Source organism: Tachysurus fulvidraco, chromosome 15 (assembly GCF_022655615.1).
Source record: "Tachysurus fulvidraco isolate hzauxx_2018 chromosome 15, HZAU_PFXX_2.0, whole genome shotgun sequence".
Classification (NCBI taxonomy): domain Eukaryota; kingdom Metazoa; phylum Chordata; class Actinopteri; order Siluriformes; family Bagridae; genus Tachysurus; species Tachysurus fulvidraco.
Window position 1 is genome coordinate 11,662,861 of NC_062532.1, and position 23,645 is coordinate 11,686,505.

A 23,645-nucleotide genomic window follows, 5' to 3' on the forward strand; every position below is an offset into this window, starting at 1 on the left:
CAGATCAGGTCACAGGCCACGGAATCCCCAATCGTACAAAAACGTTAGTGATTCACAATCGCAACCACAGTCTGTGTTCACAACACTGATGGGGTGAATTTATGAATGAATGTTCTGTCACAAAACGATATTGTTACGTATCCTCACGCTTTTTAAGTGGGTATACGGAAATCCTTTGCCTTTCCTAGTGGGTATACAGCGTAAACACAAACAATCCAAAAACTTACAGTATTCAAAAAAGTAAAATATAGAAGTGCTGGTAATCCATAAAGAGAAGTATTTTAACTTCAGTCATTGAAAAAAAGTATTAAATTCTAACATGATAAATCAATATGGAGATCCATCTGAACCAAAAAATCCTATTTTAACCAAATACTTAAAAGATATTAATAAAGGCAACTCAATTTTCATACCACACTGTTTCATATCTAAAAAAAACCTACCAGCTGCCATGCCATTGTCATCATCCACTAAATATTTAATGTCTGTGTTTCTGGCTGCTTTTTTTCGATGCATTTATGTATAACTGCATCACTGCACAGTAAAAATAGTTTGAACATGAGATTTGTCCACACTTAGGTAAGAAATTATTAGCACTACCACTTTCTATGCTCAAATGAAAGCAGCTGCAACTCTTTAATCACTGACAACAATCTGACCTCTTCCTTATCTATATTCATATAACATTAACAATCACTAATCCACTGTGGTCTTCTTGTGTACCCACATTGGGTTTCTTCTAACACATTGCATAAGCATTGCATAAATATTTAACACTAGTGAAGGATTTATGTAAGGAGGTGACCAAAGTGTTTACAAAGTAGATGGCTTTGTCTATGGTCTGATACTTTGTGTACTTCAGTAGAGAAAAAAATACTCAGTTCTAATTATGGGTTGATTGTTGCTCACCTCAGAAACTATATTTGTTTTCACGAATTGCACGTTATGAAGCATCTGTCATCTTAACTTTTGTTTTTCAAATATTTCTTACATGTGCATGGAACTCAAACCAAAGATAAGAATTTAACAATGTTATGGTCTACTAGGATGTAGTAGGCATATGTCTACATGCACATTTGATATCTATAAGCATCATGAATGTGTTTTTAGTAAAAACAAACCATACCTGATGTAACCATAACCAAGACATACTATCATCATACTGATTATTATTATTATTATTATTATTATTATTATTATTATTATTATTATTATTATCTCTATTCTTTCTTTCATGTAAATACAGCCACTGAAATCATCTTAGGTCACCTTATGTGTACTGATATAAGCCTTTAATAAATTGTCCAGCACAGTTTAATTAAATATTTATGCAATACTTTTGAATACCCTTCAAGATATTGACTGGGAACATGAAGTATAACTCTATGTCTTGGATATGTACCTCTGTTGGGTTATGACAGCAGAAGACCACATTGAGCTTCAATCCTGTCAGCCAAGAGCAAGTACAGTATCTGTGGCTACAGAGGGCAAAGGGTCACCAAAATGGACACTAAAAAGTGGGAAAGTGGTCTGTAGTACAACTTGATGTTGTCTTTCGTTGTTGTAGCTCATCTGCCTCAAGCTTGATCATGGTTTTCAATAAAATTTATTAACTTTAATTACAGCTTTAGTCAGTTGCATAGGTTTTTATGTCAGCTAAAAAAAAAACCTGCCAAATATCCTCTCTCACCAACAATAAGAAGAATTTCCGGGATTTCCTTTTTTTGTTTTTTACACAATTCATTGTAAACTTTAGATACTGTTGTGTATGAAAATCCCAGTAGATCAGCTGTAACTGAAATACTGCACACCTGATTTTTTTAATCAAATGTTCCTGACACAGTGGCCAGTGAACTGTCATACACCAGTATTAGTCTCTGTCTTTCCGGACTAGACTGCCTTCACGCTTCACGTCTTTGTTGATTGTTTGATGTTTTTCCCTGTAGTACTGTCCTGCTTTTTTTTCCTTCTGTGCATTCTTATGGAGAATTATATCAATTATATATAGCGGTCTATTTTGTTATAAATTAGCATGTTATGACTCCAAAGATGCATTAAAATTGCTTAAAACCTAAATAAGTATTCATAAAAACAATGTCTAATCCTTGGCTCTCTACATGCTGTAGGTCCTTGTGATACAAACTAGGATTTTACAGTCAATGTGAAAAAAAAAATCCACTAAACTGTTACATATTAATGATCGTTCTCTTACTTCAGTATATTTTCTCACACGTCGATTTGTGTTAAACTATATGGATGTGGTTTATAGCGAGGCCTACTTGGCGCTTCGTCATGGCGCTGAATAAATCACAAATCTGTTCATAATTTCTTTACTACATTGGTCTTGCTACACACACGACAGCCCTTGAGAATGAAATGCAACAAAATGCTCCCCTTTCTTGTGAATATTTTCACAAAGCATCTTCAACTTCAACATTGCCATCAAGTTGAAAACAATCAGCACCAATGTGGTCCTCTTATGCTTTTTTGCATATTTGGAGAGGTTGACTGGGAATCCACAGGAAACCTTATGCACCCATTAACTCTCTCCAGACTTAACAGGTAATATGGCAAATACATCAAAGGCGAAGGGAGGGGGGCGAACTTGTTTATTAAAAACGGTGGAGTTAAGGGAGATATATGAAAGGAGAAATGCATGCTGTGTGAACATTTGCCAAGGCCACTTCAGGGAAAAATGCTGGAAAAATGTGATATTTCATACGTACATCTCTGGAGAAGAGGGCAAAAGAAAAATGAAAAGGAGTGGGGGATATAATAGCAAAAGAAAGGGGGAGGTGTCGGTAGGAGACTGCTTATTGTTTGTTGGCAAGGCTGTTGAAGCTGGGAATGCTGTTACAATTGCCTTCTGTATAAGCATTGTGGTCTATATTGGCAGTAATTTCCGATCATGAAGTATTATACACAATAAAAATTGCACTGGATATCCAAAAGCTTTCACTGAACACTATGGAACACACAAGCCGGAGTCACTGGAAGACTGACAAGGCAATTGACTTGGATATAGACTTAGTACAGTTGTTGGTAGGCTATCATGGGCTCATGTACAGTATGAATAGAAAACAGTATGTTACCCAAAACGGTATAGTTCTCAAGTCAAAAGAGAAGAAGATTAGAAATGACTGAAAACTGAAGCAATTCCAAATTAAAGGAGATTAGCCATTGCTGTAGGACATTATTTTTCTTAAATGAGTGACTCATCTATAGACTCTGTAAAGAGAGATAAAGAGACAGCAGAATGAAGATGGAAGCGCAACTATCTACAGTATCTATCTATCTATCTATCTATCTATCTATCTATCTATCTATCTATCTATCTATCTATCTATCTATCTATCTATCTCCTAAAATAGTACACATCAGCTATAACTGAGTCATATTACACGATACCTTTGCCTAGTATTCTGGATCCAATCTATGATCTGTGACAATGATTTGAGGACATTTCTCAATATGATTTTGCAAGGGAAGCCACATTACAACCCAGAGCCTTCTACGTAACAGAAGACTATTCCAAACACAGTGGATCCAGTGCAACATTGGCAAATCAAGGGATATTACCCTTCTGTGCAAGTGTAAAAGAACTCCTGGAAGTTTGGCAACTTATCTCCGGTACATCACGTTTTTGAGCATCCTGAAGACAGTTCAGTCTCTTAAACTCCAACAAATGTTATCCTTTTTGATTGGTGGCAAAAACTTTGAACTAATTGGATCCCTGTTTCTGATTTGATGTGGGAAGAATAAGCATACTTACACAGAATGGCCAACAATTAACATCCCATTACAGATTTAATCCTCTTTTGCTGTTATAATAAACTCCATTTTTTCTGGGAAGGTTTTACACTAGATTTTGGAGTGTGCCCATTCACCCACAAGTGATTTAGTGAGGGCAAGTACCAATGTGGCGCGATGAGGCCTTGGACAGAATTGACATTTCAGTTCATTTCGAAGTTGTTCAGTGGGGTTGAGGTCAGTGTTCTGAGCAGGCCACTAGAGCCTTGGCAACCAACCATGTCTTCATAAAACTTTGTGCACAGAGGTATTGTCATGTTGTCATGATTGGCCCCTTTGTTCCAGTGAAGGGAAATTGTTATGCTACCACAGATAAAGACATCCTGGACAATTGATTGCTTTGTTCTTTGGGGCAACAGTTTGGGAAAAACCCTCAAATGGTTGTCATCCTCAGGTGTCCACAATCTTTTGGCCATACTGTGTATCTGTCCATTCGTATTTCAACATTTTTAACCTTTCCCTTTATGAGCTATTGTAGCTAGTCCTGTAGCTTGGCGCTTGTCTGAATAGCAGTCTTCATTTAAATAACTGACACAAATGCATGTGACTGGATAAACCACAAGAAACAATCTTCTAGCTGTGATTATGCATTTAAAAATCTAGAGTCACTAACTTACAGCTATTTTTCATAGTTTATCAGCTCTGTAACAGTATTTTTTCAAGTACTTGAAAATACTTTTATGGTTCCGCATTCGGAACCCAGTCCACCAGTTGATGACCCCTGGGCCAGACCCATATTTTACTTTCAGCCCCAGGCCTTTATACCATACACAAACTTAGCCAAAATATATCCAACATGTCATTGCTCTGCTTCATGTCCCTGTGTTGTTCACAGCTCTTCTCCTCGTGCTGTTAAACTTAAAAGCATGTGCTCAATCAACATCGCTCACATGCCCTGCTCCTTCTCTCAGACCCTGTGTCAGTAAAAATCTGTTTCCTCCCTTTCCTCAACACTTCTATTCATTCTCCAGTGTTGGTCAAAGTCTTTAACCAGAATCATTTACAGGCTCGTTCACTTCCTCTGTCTCAAATGCAAGTTTCAAGTCCTGTCCTTGTACAGTATCAGCATTGGACCCTACTGTGGATACTAGCTCTAGCCCTCCATACTTCTACATAATATAAAGATTAAATTTCACATGAATATTATATTTGCCACACTAACTTTGCTCACTTTTGATCCAGTAACTGAGAGAGAATGGGCATAATTAATCTGTACAAGGAGGTAATCTGTAATGTGTACTGGACATGAAATACACTAGTGATCTCACTAAAAAAGACAGACAATGCTCTCAAACATCATAATCAAAATGTTGTAGACTACCCATTATTTGACGAATGATGCATTTGACATTAATAGAATATAATCTTCTTCATTATTGAACCCAAATACAAACTGCCATAGATTCTAATGGCTCCACATATTTTAAAGCAGTTTTCAGCCTTGTGTGTTTCCACTGCAATGGATGGCATATAGACACAATTGCTTTAAAATAAGATTAGGACTTATTTATTGTTTATCAATGTTTTAGACCTGTAAAGCCATTGTAGCAAACAAACGTACTAGAAAATTGCGAAAACTGAAAGGTTAATAATTCAAATTGCATCATTCCTTCCCCCACATAAACAACTGAATCCAAACAGTTCTTGTTTCTAAAAGTTTGTGAATCTCAGGAAAATTTAAAGCTCTATACAGGAACTTAAATCCACCTGCACATTTCCTCACATTTGGCTGAGCATTCCTTTACAATGACACCAGGAGAAACCATTCCCTTGAGTCACTCTAATTAATCCTATGTAGAAACACGATGACGGCAATGTCCCATGACAGCAATGTCCCATGGGGAGTATTTCTGTGGTGTATTTAATCTTTAGTCCATTAATCTATGGTCAGTGCCAGTTCATTGCCTTTGCTAAGCTTCATTGCCCAGCTTTCATCCAATGGACCTAAAACCAAGCAAGAGGACCCATTTGTACTTGTAACTTGTTGATGTTAGGCAAACAACTAATAAACTTCGAACTTCGTTTTTCTCCTAAACCATGCAGTCGGGAATGTAATGTTCTTTCTGCAAAAATCAGTTGTGGACCATTCTGCAAAATTGGAGGATGTGGAACTCTTCCATTTGACTACTAGTCTTGAACTGGTGTATTGGTAAAGAGCAGCAAACCATCAAGTATCTCTTCATTTATTAAAAAAAGACTTCACTATACAAAAGTAAAGTCACTTGTAATCAAAGCAGTGTTTTATCAAACATACCAAATGTTTCCGTCTTCAAAAATTAGGGGTAAAATTGGGATCAACCCCATACTAACGTCATAAGCTCCTATTAATTATTTCATGATAAGTGGAGAATACTGACCATTTGTCTTGTGGAAGGCATGCTACACCTGCATCCTGTGAACCTGTTGAGGTGGGCCCATTTGTATCATTGGCATGAAATGTATTTTTTTTCAAACACTATTATATTATTTAAATTTACATTTCAGTTGAACTTGCAGTGATCAACTAAAATTCTCTCTCATGGACTGAAAGAGAACAGTATGTTATCAAAAAGGGAACATTCTTTTAATAAAGACAGAAATATTGCAAAACTTTTTATTATATTATCAGAGGAAATGAGTGCAGTAAAAAATGACAACACTCCCCAAATCCAATACTTCAAAATGGATTAAATTACACTGTACAGCAAAGCATCTCTGATGCATCATTTTAAAGGCAAATAGTAATCTTTATATTTCTGTAGCAAGAACATACAAAAGTCAAAAATAAGCAAATTAATTGTAAAACAGTTTGATGAAAATATATATTGTTATGCCAACTCTTAGGTTCATGTTGACATGTATCCAGTACTACAATAGTCTAAGCTGTCTGCTTTGAACTATCAAAAGTTTTTAGCTTTGATTGTTGTTTGAAATCAAGTAATTAAAGGCAGCTCTGTCCCTGTTTTTTGTTTTTTAAATGTTAATCCCAAATGGAGCCAAATACTGAATATACTCCCTCACTTCCTTTAAGATTGTCCTATTTGGCCTGATGCCATTTATAAAAGCAAGTAAACAATTAATTATCCATATTAATATGCCGATATATTGGCCCATCTGGAGGTCCTCTGCTGCTTCAAGGTTATATTTCAAAAGTAAACACAGTCGAATGTGGGCGATGCGATCACTCCTCACATTTCCAGACAGATCTGAAGCCAAATGACACATAGTCGGATCAAAATCATTAGGATTTAAAGACACTGAAGTACTGGCATGTACACTTCAGCTTTTGTTTTCAGTGATAATAAATAGTGGATATAATTCATACGCTTCTAACAGATTGAATTGTTAATAAATGAGCCCAGTTCCAAAAGACAACATTTTTTTTATAGGTCTTAGGTCTGCTTGGTGACCTTCAAAAGCTAGAGACCTCTTTAGATATTCCAGTAGGGAGGAAGCAATTTGGTGAAGGAGTTTGAGGAAGCTTAGAAATAATCATTCACTGAGGTGCTCTTTTTTTGCACAAATATTTGCAATAATCCCATCAGCAGAAATGAACTTAAAGTGCAGCCAACATCCTACATTTTATGCTCCTGTTGGCATCTTTACACTAGCTCAAATAAATGTTCCCTGATTTTCATCATAACTGTTTACCCACAATAAACAGCTTGGACTGATTCATAGGAATAAGAAATTGCATTTTTAAACAGCTGCACTATATTGCCATTGACACTGCAGGCATGTGACACGCAGATATGCTTGTTCTGAATAGTGGCATCGTAGCGAATGTGGGCTTAGTAATGATTTAAAAAAAAAAAAAAACACGCACATGGCGTCAAAACGCAGCGCTGGCCTTTCAACTACGGCAGCCGACAAGTGACACACTCGGCACTGCGGGGAGCGTGTTAAATAATGACTGGATACAAGTGCATGTGGCAAATACGTGCGTATGATAGACGTGATATAACCTAAAACCAAAAACGTTTCAGCCATAGTATGAGGAAATGACGAGCCTTGAACCAGACTGTGATTTTATGATGTTCCTAGACATTTAGATCCCCCTGTTTTTAACCATCTGATCTTGGTTAACAGCTCGAACTAAACAAACAAGACCACAAATGGATCAAGTAAAATACCACAGTGTAAGCTGTTTTTCCTGGTGGTTAGACAAGTCTTCAATGACAACTCGGGGTGCTGTATAGTTTACTTTGTAGATAAACTTATTCTTACCAAACCCCAGGCTTGCCAAGCCACTGACAGCGCGCGCTTTGGAACCGCCAGCTCTCCTGCACACGTTCACATGACTCAGGCGCGCGCATTTCACCACTTTCAAGTATATTCTTCTAAACAAAAAATAGACTAATCGCTGTGTAAATAAACAAGATTACGCACCATTAGCCAAATCAACATCAAACACAACCTGTTTTGCATGAAAAAACAAACAAAAAGAACCCTATATATTATTTCCTGGACTGTTCTACATAGAATTGGTGCGGATCTTAAAGCAAGTAGAATATTATTGTGAGTTTCAGTGGAATTGTGCGCTCACTTCAATTAAAAGTAACATTTTAACACATGCAGAAAGAGAACAAAGTGTTAATTTACGCAGCACGTACCATTGTGGAGCGGGGAAAAGTGCCAACAGTCTCAAAGACCCATTTTTCTCCTTCAGACAAAAAAGTTTCCAAAAAAAAAAAAAAAAAAAAACAGCGTAAGAGAGGGAGCGCGAGCGGCTCGGTATCTTCGGATGATACCGGAAGCGAAAGAAGCTTATCTCGGGACGGCCTGAGGGGCACCGAACATTTTAAAACTAAAGTACCACTTAATATACGATCTCCGGGTGAAGATTTGGGGATTTATGGGAATTTATCCGAGCCAGATTTTTCCTGTTCCCTGACGTTTTATGTTATACTTTGTCTCAAACGGTAAAAAGCGGCGAGGTAAGTCCGGGTCCGTTCAGTGAGCCGAACACCGAGCCACAACTTTCTGCTTTGAGCCGATTACAAAAAAACAAAAAAAACAAAGCTGTCTCACGTTTCCAGACTTCATCCGTTATCAGCGCTCGATCTCCATCCCTTTTCTCCGGACACCTCTCTCAGTTCCCTCCTCTTCCTTTTAAATTCGCCGCACGGATGAAAAGTCAGAGAGAAACGCTGAATTTCGGGCGCGGCGGCTGTGCAGAAATCACGGCGCGCGACGCGCAACGGAAACACAAACGCACTTTTTACGGCGCTGACGCTCTGACGCTGATACGCTCGCTAAAACAAATTCAGTGAAATAATAGGAATAAGAATGAGTCCGGTTGCCAAAAAAGAACAAAAAAGCCCTAACAACAACAACAACAAAATAACGTGATACCCGGTACAACAGTGATGGCGGACGGAGACGCACAGGAGCTGGTGAATTATTAATAACCGAGAGCGGCTTCGCAGTCTGTCGCGTTCCGCGCGTGAGCCGATCGACAGCTGGGGGGTTTAGGGGAATTAAATACGGGCTCGGAGTGGAGCATGGAGGGCAGGGGATTACCATTCACCGGCAATGGCAAGCACAACGAGAGCGAGAGGGGGGGTGAAGAGAGAGAGTGAGAGAGTGAGAGAGGAAAAGAGAGAGGGGGCAAAGAGATGTGTGTAGCTAATGCCATGTTCGGAGTTTAGTTTATGACAAAGATATTAAAGTGTGAAATATGGATAGGTTAATGCATATACACGTCATAAACCCGATATAACAGCGCATAAGCGTGAATGATCAAACGCTTTGGTTTCACCTAATGATCTAAAAATGCCATCAGTGGACCAAGTGATTGTCATGATTATGAGTGAAAAGCCCTATCGAAGTAGTGTACTTAAAGATAAGTAGCGTTCTGGTGCACCACGGAAAGTATACACAGAGTTTGCACTAGTCAGAGGAAGATGCCCATCAAATGCTCACGTGTAAGGGCTATTTGTTTAAGACTCTTGCCGAGGAGTATGATGCATATTATATTAGACCGTTTTTTCTTCTTCTTAGATTTCTTAAAGAAAATATAGAAAAGATGTTAAAGATTATTAGTGGATGCAGCATTTTTCTTAAGATTAGTGTCCAGTAAAGTGTGCACTGCATGTTGGAAATATGCTACAACGCAGAACAACCACTAAAATAAATATTTGAAAAAGAAAAGAAAATGGAAATAGTGCAGATATATAATATATTTAAAAAAAATACTGAATACGGGATACATTAATGAATAGGCTACAGCAATGAGATACCTTCTATTAATGGAGACAGTTTTATAAATAAATTATCATTAAATATAATTTCATTAAAACCTCGACTAAATAGCTCAGTGACTGTAGGAGTAATTATTAAAAAAAAGAATAAAAAAAAATACAAAACATTTAAAAGGTTTGCATTGTTTTAACCCAAAAAGGTGTTGCTTAAATTCGGCACAGTTGTACAGTCTGGGTTCATGCATTAATCAAGATAATAAATGTGTGAAACTACACAAACTAACATGCATGAATTTATTTTATCACTTTATTGTGAATAATTATCTAGTTCCATTAGGCCTCATTTTGGCCACAGGTCACTTGGTTTGATGAATATACTTCCTTTATAATGCAAAAAGCATTAAAGCCTCGCTATACAGGTGGAAGTTGAACTGCAACACACATAGACCTCACAAAATTATCTTACCGAATAAGGCAATAAAACAACAAATAAACTTTTTAATAATTAAATGATATTTTACAGAACTTTAGTAGAAATAATTGCACGTTTTAAATTGTAAAGCCGTGTATCTTTTTATATAGAGCACTTCATTAGTCCCAAGGGTAAATAAGAGAGATAAAGCATACATGTACTTATATACATACAGAATAGGCGTAATTGGTAACTGGTGTGTTGATTAATCATCTAGGAACGAAAAATGTAATAGAAATAATAATAATTAAAACATAAAAACATAAAAAAAATAAATAAACAGGCTGCAGATGTGAACATGAGGAGATGTGCTAAAACCCCTAAAATGGGGTTTAATCTCTAACTTTATTTGTACTGCAAAGAAGACTGGACCACAATTTTTTTAACAGGAAATGGCAAACACTTAAAAGAGTAATTCTTGCAGCAGAAGTCCTAATTAATTGATGAATATACATCTATAGCAAAATAAAAAAACAACGTTTTATTGGCGTCATGTTGTTTATATTTCTTGAACAAATAAATAATAAAAGACCAAAGTACGATTATATATTTTAATTTTCCATTTTCAATTATGACTATTGCATTTAGACAAATAATCTTTAAGACTAATCAACGTTTAATTTTATTCAAGTGCCAAATCCTGAAGTTTTGCTAATTTCTATTATCTCGTAGTAATAATAATATGTAAAATAGAATTGGGTTGGGGGGGTCTTAGTTTAAGATATGATGTACCAATGAAGGACTTAGTTTTAATTGTAATAATAAACACATTTGAATAATGTAATAATTTATAACTATTAATGAGACACTGTGGAATTACATGTCCAATTACCTGTCTTTTTAAATAAACGAATTTCTGTTTTAAAGCCTCTGTTGTTGTAGAACTACATCCTGTTTGTTGTTGTCTTCTCGCAGTGCAATATTATATGAGAGGAGATTGCGAGCAGACCCAATTAGAAAAACCCTGCACAATTAAACAGGAATAAATTAGGAATTAGAAAACGCATCGTACAGCCGACAAGAAAATCTTGCTGTATCCCAAATAGTCGTTTTACTTTTTTTTCATTAAACACAAAATATATATCTTGCTTTGGATTAATGATGTTAATGTTGCGAAGCTGCAATCTGGGTAATATGAAGGAAAGAAAAAGTACATGACGCAAAATCATCAAACCCTCTAATAAAACTGTAAATCAAATAATTTAATTTAATCTTGTCATGCAATAGATTGACCTATCCTTTAATAGGCTCAATTTATCAAATTTTTAAATATATTTTTAAAAATAAATATTTAAATATTTTTCTCTATGTGAAATAAGCAGTAAGTTTATTTTTCCTTTAGCTTTTATTATTATTTTTTTCTAATGTCGTATATATCTGTTTACAAACCATGTCTGTTATAATATTCCAGGGCAGGCCTTAACATTCTATTATAATTATGCATTTGTGGCGTACATCATGTGTTCATCATGGTGATATATATTTCCTTAATAAATATTGCATTGAAAAATGAGGCGAAAACAAGACATTATCTTAATAAAATCTATAGCTGCTAATGCCACCTGAGGGAATCACATGGATCACATTAAATTTCACCCGAATTGTCGAAAAAATTACAGGAATTAAATTTAAGAAGCTGTATTAAGTTTTATACCAGTCCAAATTATTTTTGCATCTCTACCTTAAAAATTACTCCTCTTATATGTCCCATATACTGAACTACCATATACTACTTAATGTCAGGACGCATTGCGATTCCTTATTCATTTCTAAAGAGAAATCTATGAACTGAAGGAAATATTTAATTTAAAAATAATATTTAAAAAAATCAGGACAGGGTCAAAGCAGTCGATATATTTGACCTTTAAAGGACAACGGCAGTGACCTTTCGCAGAAGCACAACTTTTGATTTATTATAATAGACTCCAGAAAAACTTTTTTGGGATATTTTTTGAATATTCCACATCCGGTATGTAATAGGGAAATGTGAGTAACCTGTTAGAATTTTTAGAGGAACAGAGGCTGTTTTGGTTAGGGCCTATAGCCTGGGCAGAGAGGGTCTTGTTTGTGCAGTTCATGGTAAATTAGCTACGGACCTCCTGAGTTTCTTGGCTGGAGTTTCGGGAAAAGAAACCGGGAAAAGGGGATTCAGCTAAGCAACCACACGTCCAGGAATGCCGAGCTTGGCCAAAGCACCGGTGCCTTTTCTTTTTCAGACTCCTGACGAAAATGTGCTGTGCAAATCATTTATCCTATCTTACCTTAAAGCGATGCATTTTCGAAACAAGTAGCCACAGTGCAATAAAAGCTGCATTTCCTTATGAAAATTCCTTATGAAAAGTCTGCCTTTGTGCATTAAAAATGCTGCCAGACATTAAAAAAAGCTCTCGCGGATGTTTTGCCTTTATATGGCATACAGTCATGGGGAAATGGTACTAAAGTGTGTTTATTGTCGCATAACGTAGCCGTAGTATGTATCTTTTACCTAGAAATGTGCATAGGTCTAATCTGTACATGGAAAATGTATGAATCTGAAAATGTGTGCAATATATCAGTATTTTTCCTGTGAATGCTAAATATTAAAGCATCAATAACTTTAATTTGTGAAAGTGTATAAGAGGAAATTGGGCTTTTAAAAAGGAAGGCTAATCAGACATGGATATAATAATTAGCCATAATAATAATAATAATAATAATAATAATAATAATAATAATAATAATAATAATAATAATAATAATAAACACTTTATAATGGTTACAATTTACTCTCTATAGAGGTTGGTAAATGGCAGAGTGAGTTGACACAGGTGTCTGTTTAACATGGTCAGTCAGCAGAACTCAAAGCTTAATCTGTCAGTGCATAGTTAACGTAGAATGAAAAAGAGATTATGACCACAATGCCATAACAAAGACATATAGCTCCGCATCAATTCTACCTTTCCCGCGCAGCGATGAGTTAAACAACACACGTTTATCTCTGATTGGTCAGTTGCAACTCCGCTCTATCGGGATTGGAGCAGAAAGCAGCACCCGCGTCTTATCAGGGTCGCGCACAGCACCGCTCCAAGAGAGCGCGTGCCGCGAGGGAACGCCTGCGAGCTCTGGGCTTATCTTCCACCGGCAAGGAGCGCTTACACGTTGGATTGTGTGTGTGTGTGTGTGTGTGTGTGTGTGTGTGTGTGTGTGTGTGTGTGTGTGTGTGTGTGTGTGTGTGTGTGTGTGTGTGTGTGTGTGTGTGTGTGTGTTTGAGAGAGAGAGAGAGAGAGAGAGAGAGAGAGAGAGAGAGAGAGAGAGAGAGAGAGAGCATGTATGGTTACACATCTGTTTGCTTCGATGTTATGACCTGAGAGTGAACTATATACATTTATATTTAATTGATTTAGCTTTTCAGACTCATGTATACTTTTTTATTTTTATTTTTTTTTATTCAATATTGACTATATGTTGTGTTTCTACATAATTTTAGTACAAAGTAGTTCATAAAAACATATTCTTCAAATTTTACTTCTGATGACATATTCTTCAAATTTTACTTCTGATGAGGTGATAAGTGTAAGGCATTATTATTATTGTACTGCAATATTATATATAAATGTCAGAAATGCTAGGTCTTATGAATGTGTGTGTGTGTGTGTGTGTGTGTGTGTGTGTGTGTGTGTGTGTGTGTGTGTGTGTGTGTGTGTGTGTGTGTGTGTGTGTGTGTGTGTTGGGGGGATCTGGGCATGATCCAGCCAGATCTTGAGAGGATGTGGGGCTTTAAAGGCTGGGGGAGTGGGGTTGTCCTCCCCTGGAGAGACAGCCAGGTTAGGCTTGCTGTAATCTGCTTTCCTGGATCCCCATGAAAGACAGAATTGGACACACCAGAGACTGACCCTGTCAGTCAGATCTACCATTCCCCCATCTCCAGCGATCCTCATCTGGTATCTCTCTCTACCTCTCTCTATATTCCTCCACCCTCACATGCAGGTCAAAGTATGCCCATCTCATGCTAATCAGTAGCTCCCTTTAAAGCTCTACTTTCCACATCTTGCCCATCTGTCCTGTCTTTGTTTCTAACCCTTTCTTTTTTTCACTCATTTACTTCTTTTTCATTTCTGAAAAATATTTGCATCTCCAAAAACACAAAATGACAATTTTTTTGCTGTTTGTGGGATAATCAAATGTTGACACCTGTATTTTCTGAATTTCATAATCTGAAGTTCATAGGAAGGTGAATACTTTTTATACCAGTTGGCTCAGTCAATTTCTTACAAATACTCATCTTCCTAGTGTCTATATTCTGCCTTGAGCTCTGCTCATTTACAGACCCTATTATGTCAGTAAATGTGAGAACCATAAATTGAATAGTTGAAAAGGCTGTCATGGTAAATGAAGATTTTAGTATGGATTCTTTGAGGCTCTTCCAAATATCTCATGCTCTGGAGTAATCATGACAATTTATGGAACCATCATACTCATATTCTCTTGGCTTTTCCAATTCGTTCATTCTTCTTCAGTTCCCTACGCTCTTTCACACCTCAAAGATGAGACTCTTGTTTGGTGGAATTAAGCCATAGGATGTGGTCTGCGCTCTCTCTCTCTCTCTCTCTCTCTCTCTCTCTCTCTCTCTCTCTCTCTCTCTCTCTCTCTCTCTCTCTCTCTCTCTCTCTCTCTCTCAACACACCCTGATAAGGGGAGGGGCTTCCTTGGCACTTCTAGGCTCTGTTTGGTAGAATGGGTCCAAGTCAGCATGAATATTCATGAGCCAGCCCCCTCCCCTTCGTTAATGCCACGGCAACACTTGGTAGCAGCACATGGCGGGACAGCTGTTGCAGGCTAAGCCAGGCATCTGTGCACAAAAAGAGTGAAAGAGAGAGAAACAGAGAGAGAGGCAGTGGTGTGGACTGACGGCTGGATGGATATATGATTGAATCAGGAGAGGTGGAGAGAGAGAGAACGGGAGCAGGGCAGGTGAAGGGTAAGAAGAGCCTCCAAACAGTGAGGAAGGTGTTAAGGTGTCATGACTAACTCTGAGGTCAGAGGATTAGCGAGTTTAAAGAAAGTTCAAAGTTAGAAAGCTTTAAAGTGGTAAAGGGGAACGGTAAGTGAGTGATAGTAACACTTCTCAATTTGGTTCAAGATTTTATGGTCACAAAATCAGTGTTTCACTCTCATTCAAAATACTGGTGTTTATATTGGCATTAGTAGGCCAACAGGGCTCTCCAGAGGAAAGTAGAAATATTCAGGTCCCCAAGCAAACTATAGCCTATCCTTACATCCTCACACCCTCACGCCCTCACATCTCTACTGTATACACATACTGTAAAAGGTTAGTTTTACAAGAAGTATTATAGAGTATTATATATAATTATAAGTATTACACACACACACACACACACACACACACACACACACACACACACATCCAGAGAGGGCCTGCATCTGGGCTGCCCTAAATAGTAGGCAGTACAGGGGGTTTTAAGCATGTCAGTTCCCCTGACACATCTGCATTTTAAGTTTATTCTGGAGGCTCAAAGTGTTTAGTCCTATGTACATTTCCCCTAATTAGCTAGATTTAAGAGTAAAGGGTGAAGGTATTACACACACAGTTCATTTATGAGCCAAATTTAAATGGCAGTACTCTGGCAGATAATATTGTGATATGTTTCTTGAAATATATATTTGAGTTGAAATTGTTTTGAGAATTGTTTAATTTGAATATGAAGGGTATATAATAAACTGTAAATAACGGAAATTGAGATACCGTAAATGACCACAATCACCTGCAATTGCATCAGATACAAAGTCTAATTTAAAAGAAAAAAAGCTATAATTGTGTTTTATATATTGAAGTGAAAGATAAAAGACATTATTTATTTACAGGCCTATGTGTTTTTCATTTTGGATTGGATTGAACACTGACCAATCAAACAGACTAAAACGGTGTTTGGGGAAAAATAATCCGGTGATCTCTATTTTTAGGATCACACAATATAGTAGATAAATGTAACACATATATTACTCTGTCAGATGTGTCATGTCTCTCATACAATTTCATCCAATAAAACTGTACCTAGAAACAAACAAACAAAAAAGACTCAGCAACTCTAAACATTAAGTGAACATGGGAATTTAATCTTTATGCAACATTACAGCTCAGATGCTGTCATCCAGATTACTGTGGGTTTGCAATGAGTTGAAAAGTGAGCAACGGAGAAAGAGAAAGAAAAGGAAATGGAGAAGATGGAAAAGAGAAAAAGTGGACATACCATCAGCCATGACCTGGCAGAGAAGTCATAGCACAGCTGCCACCTGAGCCCTGGGTCAGCCTGTCTGTTTGCCGTCATTCACTCGCTTTCCCGCCAAAAATAGACAGGGAAAAAAATAAAATCCTCTTTCTTGGATGGCTGAAAATTAATAAATAAAGGAAAAATCACAAGGCAAACACCAATCAGAAGGAGTACACTAACGGGATGCAGGCAGCATGCATGGCCGTGTTTGCATGCGTGGTGTGTTAGACGTGTAGGATGTGTGTGGATGAGGGAGAGGGAAAGAGGACATTGACACAGAAAAATGCCAAGATGTGCAGTCCAAGCAGCTGCAGCCATACAGAGACACTCCAAGAAGTCTGCCATGTTGAGGCTTACAGACATACCAGCAGCGCACAGCCAACCAACACAGAGCTGTGGGTGTGATGGGAGTTCTTCTGCCGACATCAAAATATTTACTTTGAGGGCTGCATTTGCAGTTGAGAAAGAAACACTGCTGATGCGCTGATATATAAATGTGTATTTGTGCAAAACTGAATTGCCATGAATTTACAGAGGAAGATGCTTTTCTACTTCTTCTTCACATAACAGTTCAGACTCGAATGAGACAGCTACTGTACTTGAGGTTTTGACACACAGGATCTTCTGCACTTGAAGTGTAAAGGTATAGAAAATTTACACCTGTGTGATGTAATCTTTAAAAAAACAAAAAAACAAGCAATTCATTTTGGATTTTATTCATTCATGCTTGTTTCTGATTCTCTGAGTAAGATTTATTTTGTTCATCTGCATGATGGTGCTTTTCCTAAAACATCAATGTATTCCGACATTTTAGAGAGGTTTGGAAAAGTAAGTACACCCCTTAAAAATGTCACAATTCCTAATACAGTCATTGTGATTTATTGTAATTTATCTCTTAAACCTTCCCCACTCTCATATTAATACATACCGATCTTGTTAGTTTTACTATCGTTACTAAACGATATGCTTAAACATTAAATGGATTTTTTAAAATAGCATTGGAGGAAAAATAACATTTCACATTTATTTGTAATTCAATTTCCTTGACTAAAGAGACCCTGACGATAATCTTGATAGAAACAACAAAGGAGACAGCCAAAATAAATGGATGTAAATCTCTCTGACCAGATGGATGAGAGGGATCAGTAATGTTTCTGTTTTTTGTCTTCTCATGTTGGATGTTATAATACACGATTAGAATATACTTTTAGCCAAGACAAAGACTGCAACGTAAGACCATAGAAATGCTTTAAATAATACATGTCAAGCAAAAGTGCTTAAACTTTATACTGGTGTAGGAGTGGGTGAACATTTCCCAGAGACAGGGACATTAATACAGAAAACAATTTCTTCTAAATAGATCATTATCTATAATTAGTCTACATATTGTCGATGTTATAGTTAGGAAAGTCCTGTTTTTTGTTATTTATTATTATCATTCCACTAAGAATTTTTTGTGTTGTCCTTTTTCTTTACGTTTCCTTTCATCTCATAAATGTCACTAGATAGATTGCCTACTTTTAACTGCCCCTATAAAAAGGTGGTACCTAAATCTTTCCATGAGATGCACATACATTCACACAAAAAATGAATGTACGCAAAAGTGTATTCCACTAGACATTTAACATGTATTGCCATTTGTAATAACATTTGTAGGACAGCGCCATTAATTAACAGAATTAACAAAAGCAGGGTTGGATGACAAACACTTCAAGGCCAATTTTCATGTGCCTTAGCAGATAATTAAACCTATTTAAACCCAGATTGCTATCTTGAGTTCTAAGATTCATATGCACATGTAAGATTTCATTCTTTCATAACTTCTAAGGACAGTGTTTGAATGCTTGTAGCTCTATAGTAGGAACAGTGATGCAGATTTGATTTGCAGAGGGCTAAATTAATTATTTTCAGTTAAGATATCTAGCAGAGTATATAGGAGTGTCATTAAGGTCCATTAAAGATCCTTGAATGTCACCTCCTTTTGTGAACACGTCTAACACATGTCTCAGTTGCGTTCAGATCTGGCACTTGAAATAGGCCTTTAACAGTGGGAAATGACCCTTGAAATCATGGTATAGATTCAATAACAGGATGACAAGCAGCACCAAGTTTATGAATAATAATAAACAGTGATGGATGTGATAGACTGTGAACAAACTAGCCGCTATAAATGTCAATTGTTCTTCAAAATACATCACTGCTGAAGAATCCACCAAGTCTCTACTCATTCAAAGCTACACTAAATTTGTGCATTTGATATATGACCCACTGTAATTGTTAACTTTGTTTTCTCTGTTGGTCAGCCTCAGAAACGTTCTCCTGGCTGATTTTGTGTGGCCACTGCTTATGAAGTTTCAAAGGATTTGGGGTAATGTGAAAAAAAAAAAGTTGCCAGGCATTTTTTTTGGCAAACAATTGCTTGTTTTTGCCCAGGACAAGAAGGTTACCATGGCATCACTGGGCACCTCATAAAGCAAATCATTGTTGGGGGTTGGTGTGTGTGAGTGCCACACTAAACGCCCAAATGCCATGCCAGCATCTCTAAATACTAAAGGGCACCTGGTGATGCCAGTCTGGTTTTCATACACATAATCTCACTCTTCTCATTCTTTCCTTCCCAAGCAAATTTTTCATCTGCTTGGCTATTGGCCTGTCAGCCCGTTGTCCCTCTGTCTTCTGCAAAAATGTCACTGTCTGCCCTCTCACCTGCAGTGCTGCAGTGGCCTGTCATTAATCTCACGTGATTGCCTTGCTATTAACATTTATATAAACAAGTCTGTATATTTAAATGTATATTTAAAAGTCTGTCTTTAAATGTATATTTTATATACATAAATACACATATACACTTCTGCTATAGTCTGCTATTTCTGGTCTTGTAAAATAAGCATTGTGTGCTGCCTATAAGAAATTAGGTAAGCTAATTGTGTTAGTAAATGCAAGGAGAGAGTTAATGAGCTAGTTCCTTGTAACAACAACAATAATTTTCTTCTTCTTCATCATCTTCTTTGTCTCCTTCTTCTTCTTCTTCTTCTTCTTCTTCTTCTTCGTCTTCTCCTTCTTCTTATTTGTCTTCTTCTTCTTCTTCTTCTTCTTCTTCTTCTTCTTCTTCTTCTTTTTCTTCTTCTCCTTATTATCATCATCAGCAGCAGCAGCAGTAGTAGTAGTAGTAGTAGTATACTTAACACATAATACATATATTATACATATATAATTGTAGACATCTGCTTATATATAGTAGTTGTAGTAGTAAATATATAAGCAGATGTCTACAATTATATATTTCACAGAGAGAATCTATGAAAAATAAACCATATTAAGGGGTAAATTTAGACTAGCATCAATCTTGATTAGCACTCAAACTTTAACAAAATTAAGCTGCTTTAATAATACAATTTATCACATGACTTTAAAAACGCTAAAGTAATAAATTATAATATATACTGCAACCTGTGATATTTAAACTTGTCCAGCAACATACAGTTTCATTACTATATATTACATTTTATACACTGCACGTGCCAATTGTTCAATAATTCTTACAAATTTATAGTTGTAAAAGAAACCTCGTTTTTGTAAACTCGTCAAAACAAGAAACGGCTTAAAGGCTCCAAGGGCAACTTGATTTTTGTCTTCTAAATATATTATTCTATAAAGTAATATCTATTTGATATTACTATCCTATTATTATTATATTACTATATATATAATAGAACAGAATAGAATAGAATAATAATATAGTAATATCAAATAGATATTACTTTATAGAATAATAATACAATTTCCGAAATCATATCAAAATATGAATTTGAAACTGCAGACCAAAGCTTGTGAGGAATGTTGAAAAGAAAATAAAGTTTTTACAAAACTTAAATAAAAGTTTGACATCCAATTTTACGTTCTTGTGGTTTGTAGTCGGTTAAATAATAAGGAAAGTTTCAATAACAGCAAGCCAACAGAGTGATAGAAATATTTCTGTATATACAATGCTTTAAAGTATAAATGTGCGAGACAGAAATAGAAATACAAGTCAAGTCAAGACATCAAGACATAATTTGTACTTTCTGCCTTTGCCTAGAAGTTAGGACAATAATGATTTTCCATGCACGTGCACTGTTAGTATAAGATTTATTCTAAGGCCACGCCCCTTTCCAACTGATGTTATATAAAGGTAAGCTATTTAAAAAAACAAAAAAACACAAACAAAAAAACACGCAACAACAATGTCTTGTTACCATAATGTCTGTTATACATAAAGTTTCAGTTTCTGTAAAGAAAAGTGTGGATTTATTTGCCACATGATACGTGCACTGTGGGCAATCTAAAAGGAAGTGAATACTCTCACGCCCTCTGCTGGCAGTAAACACCAGTCTTTTAACAGTGGACGCCACGTTCTCCTTAAATTATGGGTTATTTCACGCGAGAGAGATATCACATTCTGCTTAAAATAAGGGAAACCCCAGTGTGGCTTTAGGGATTTGTGTCTGGCCTGTAAAATGTTATGCTTAGTTTTGGGATTGTGAAAAATAACACACCAGACACGTTTATATCATGCGCCCTAACCTAAGGGACTAAATGCAAAAAGTGAAATCAAAGTGAAAGACAAAAATATAGTTGGCTGGTTTGTGATTGTGTGTATAGAGGCCTATAACATTTCATTTTAAATCTGTCAATAACGTTAAAGGCAATCTGCTCCTATGGTTGTGAACACACACAGAAACACAGAGAAGCATGTTTTGAATAATCCCACACCATGTAAGGCCCAATTATAATGAGCGTCGACTGAGGAATAGAGAGATTTTAGAGGGTTAAACCTGAGATTGTTTTTTTGTCTTGGCACAAGAAGGTCTCGCCCGTTTTTATACATGTGGAACACAGCTCCAAACAGATTTCAGAGCAAGACAGGTGCCAGCACTACCATCTGCTTTGAGTTTCACCCCCTCCTCGTGCGCTCGTAGGCCTGTAAACACCGTCACCACCTTCAGAACCAATCACATCTAGTCTCCTGTCCGCTCTTCGCCAATCGGGAATCAGCGCGAGCTCTCACGTTTAGGCACCTGGCTGAAGTTGAGATGAAATACAATAGTGAAAGGGAGCTAAAGTGCAACGTAGTAGTTATGAACTGCAAATGCTGAATACGTTACTTGGGAGGAAAAGGTACCAGGTCTTAGTATCTCGCAATAATAAAAATGATTTTTATCCCGAGACAGTTTTAATAAGATCTGCTGAGTGGGTCTGTTGCTGCTGTCCTAGAATGAACCGAGAAGCTGCCTCCCATCTGAGGGAAAAGCAGCTCCATAAATCACCTATGGAAGTTATATGGGCCGTGCTGCAGCCACGGGAGTGGAGCCCAAACACAGGAAAAACAAGAGAAGATTCCAGCTTTATGTTCCATACCTAGTGCTTTCTGCTTGGCCCACAAATACACACCGGGTGAAGTGAACACCAATCACATTTAAACACAGTACGACCCCCAAAAATCCCACCATGCTCTAGTTCCTCCTTGGGAATTTCAGCCTCAGCTAAGAATTCCAAAAGTGTGAGTTCAACGCCGAGCCTGAAGTCCAAAATATTTTTAATCAAAATAACCGTTTTCCGGGCAAGCTTTCGAGTGTGTTTTCGCTCAGACGAGCCGGTGTTATATGCAAACTTGGTTAACGCGAGGTGACAGGCCTCATTTCTCGCACGGCGCCTGCCTTTATTAGCCCTCATTATGGCGGCCCGAGGCTCTCGTTTAGCAGAACCATGCTGTTTGTTAATGAGCTCATTCACACCAAAGGTGAGCTCACGATGCAGGGAAGGAAAAAGAGAACTGAAAGGTGACAAAAACTGTTTGGGGCCATGAGAAAATTCAATCCCTAGAGTGATAGGCTCAGTTTCTGTGTTTATTTTCTGTGCTTGGCTCAAAGAGTCAGGGTTAAAATTTAAATAGTCAAACACCTACTAAACTATCAACACTTGACATGAAAAAGGAAGATTTTCCAAAGACACTTAGAATAGAATAATCAGAATAGAAAATGATGTAACATACTGTATTCTAAAAAAGTTTCTGGTCATAGCAATACATGTTACTTATACAGTCATTATACGGTGATGACATAGAATACTGTTTTCTATCAAGAACTGCAGACAAAAAGAAGCAGTGTTGGTAAACAGTTGGGAAATAGGCATGAAAGTAATGATTGTGAATTATTACTATGACTACATGAATCAAACAAAAGGTTATCAGTTAGGAACAATGGTGATTAGTAACTGGTTGTTAGGGTCATTGGTGATTAGTAATTGACTGTTAGGAATGAAGGCGATCAGTGATTGGTCTTTGGAAACAGTTGCTTGTGCAAGAGCAACTCAGTTAGGATTTATGCACCGATGCTGAGTCCACTGAACCTGTGCTCTCTGCTCATACAACCAACAACTGTGATGTGATCTAGGCTCTTTTTTAAAATTAAGTCAGTTAGACAGGGACTGTCTGTTGTTTTTAAAAAAGGCCTGCAATGAGTTAGTAATAACTCTAAAAACTTTTATATTGATCAAAGTGTGACAACTACTTCCTGTCATGCCATGTTCTTTAAAAATACAGACCTCTGGCTGTGCTACAGAAAACAACGATAAGAAATGAAGACATATTTATAGCAGATTTGTAGCTGGAATTTACAAAATTGTGCATTTGATGTGTCCCAAATGACATTTTACTCTAAATGCTAGGTAGTACGTTCAAATTTGAAAACAATTTTCATTAATGAAAAGACAAGTTGATTAGATGAAACGGCAACATATGCCATAATATATTCAGCCCAAATTTGTGTGTCAGCAATCACCCACTGAAGAGTTTGGTTGAAGTTAAGGTGTGCTCATGCTTCTGTGAATATAGGTTCAGACATTTCCCATGTAAAGACATATTTCGAACAGCAG

The 23,645-nt window shown here is 36.9% G+C and overlaps 1 protein-coding gene across 13 annotated transcripts in view; it reads right to left on the minus strand.

Annotated features, from left to right (window-relative positions):
- Window positions 1-16,805, minus strand: part of nfixb (nuclear factor I/Xb) — a 134,371-nt gene extending 117,566 nt beyond the window's left edge. For 10 of the 13 annotated variants that reach the window (XM_027141704.2, XM_027141703.2, XM_027141698.2 and 7 more), the window contains exon 1: window positions 16,713-16,805. In XM_027141704.2, the coding sequence (XP_026997505.1) occupies window positions 16,713-16,790 (78 nt within the window). In that variant the 5' untranslated portion in view covers window positions 16,791-16,805. Of the gene's footprint in view, window positions 1-6,167; window positions 6,204-8,402; window positions 9,321-16,712 lie in introns of those variants that run through there. The other 3 variants (XM_027141693.2, XM_027141694.2, XM_027141692.2) reach the window with 3 other exon arrangements.
- Window positions 16,806-23,645: the final 6,840 nt, after the last annotated feature.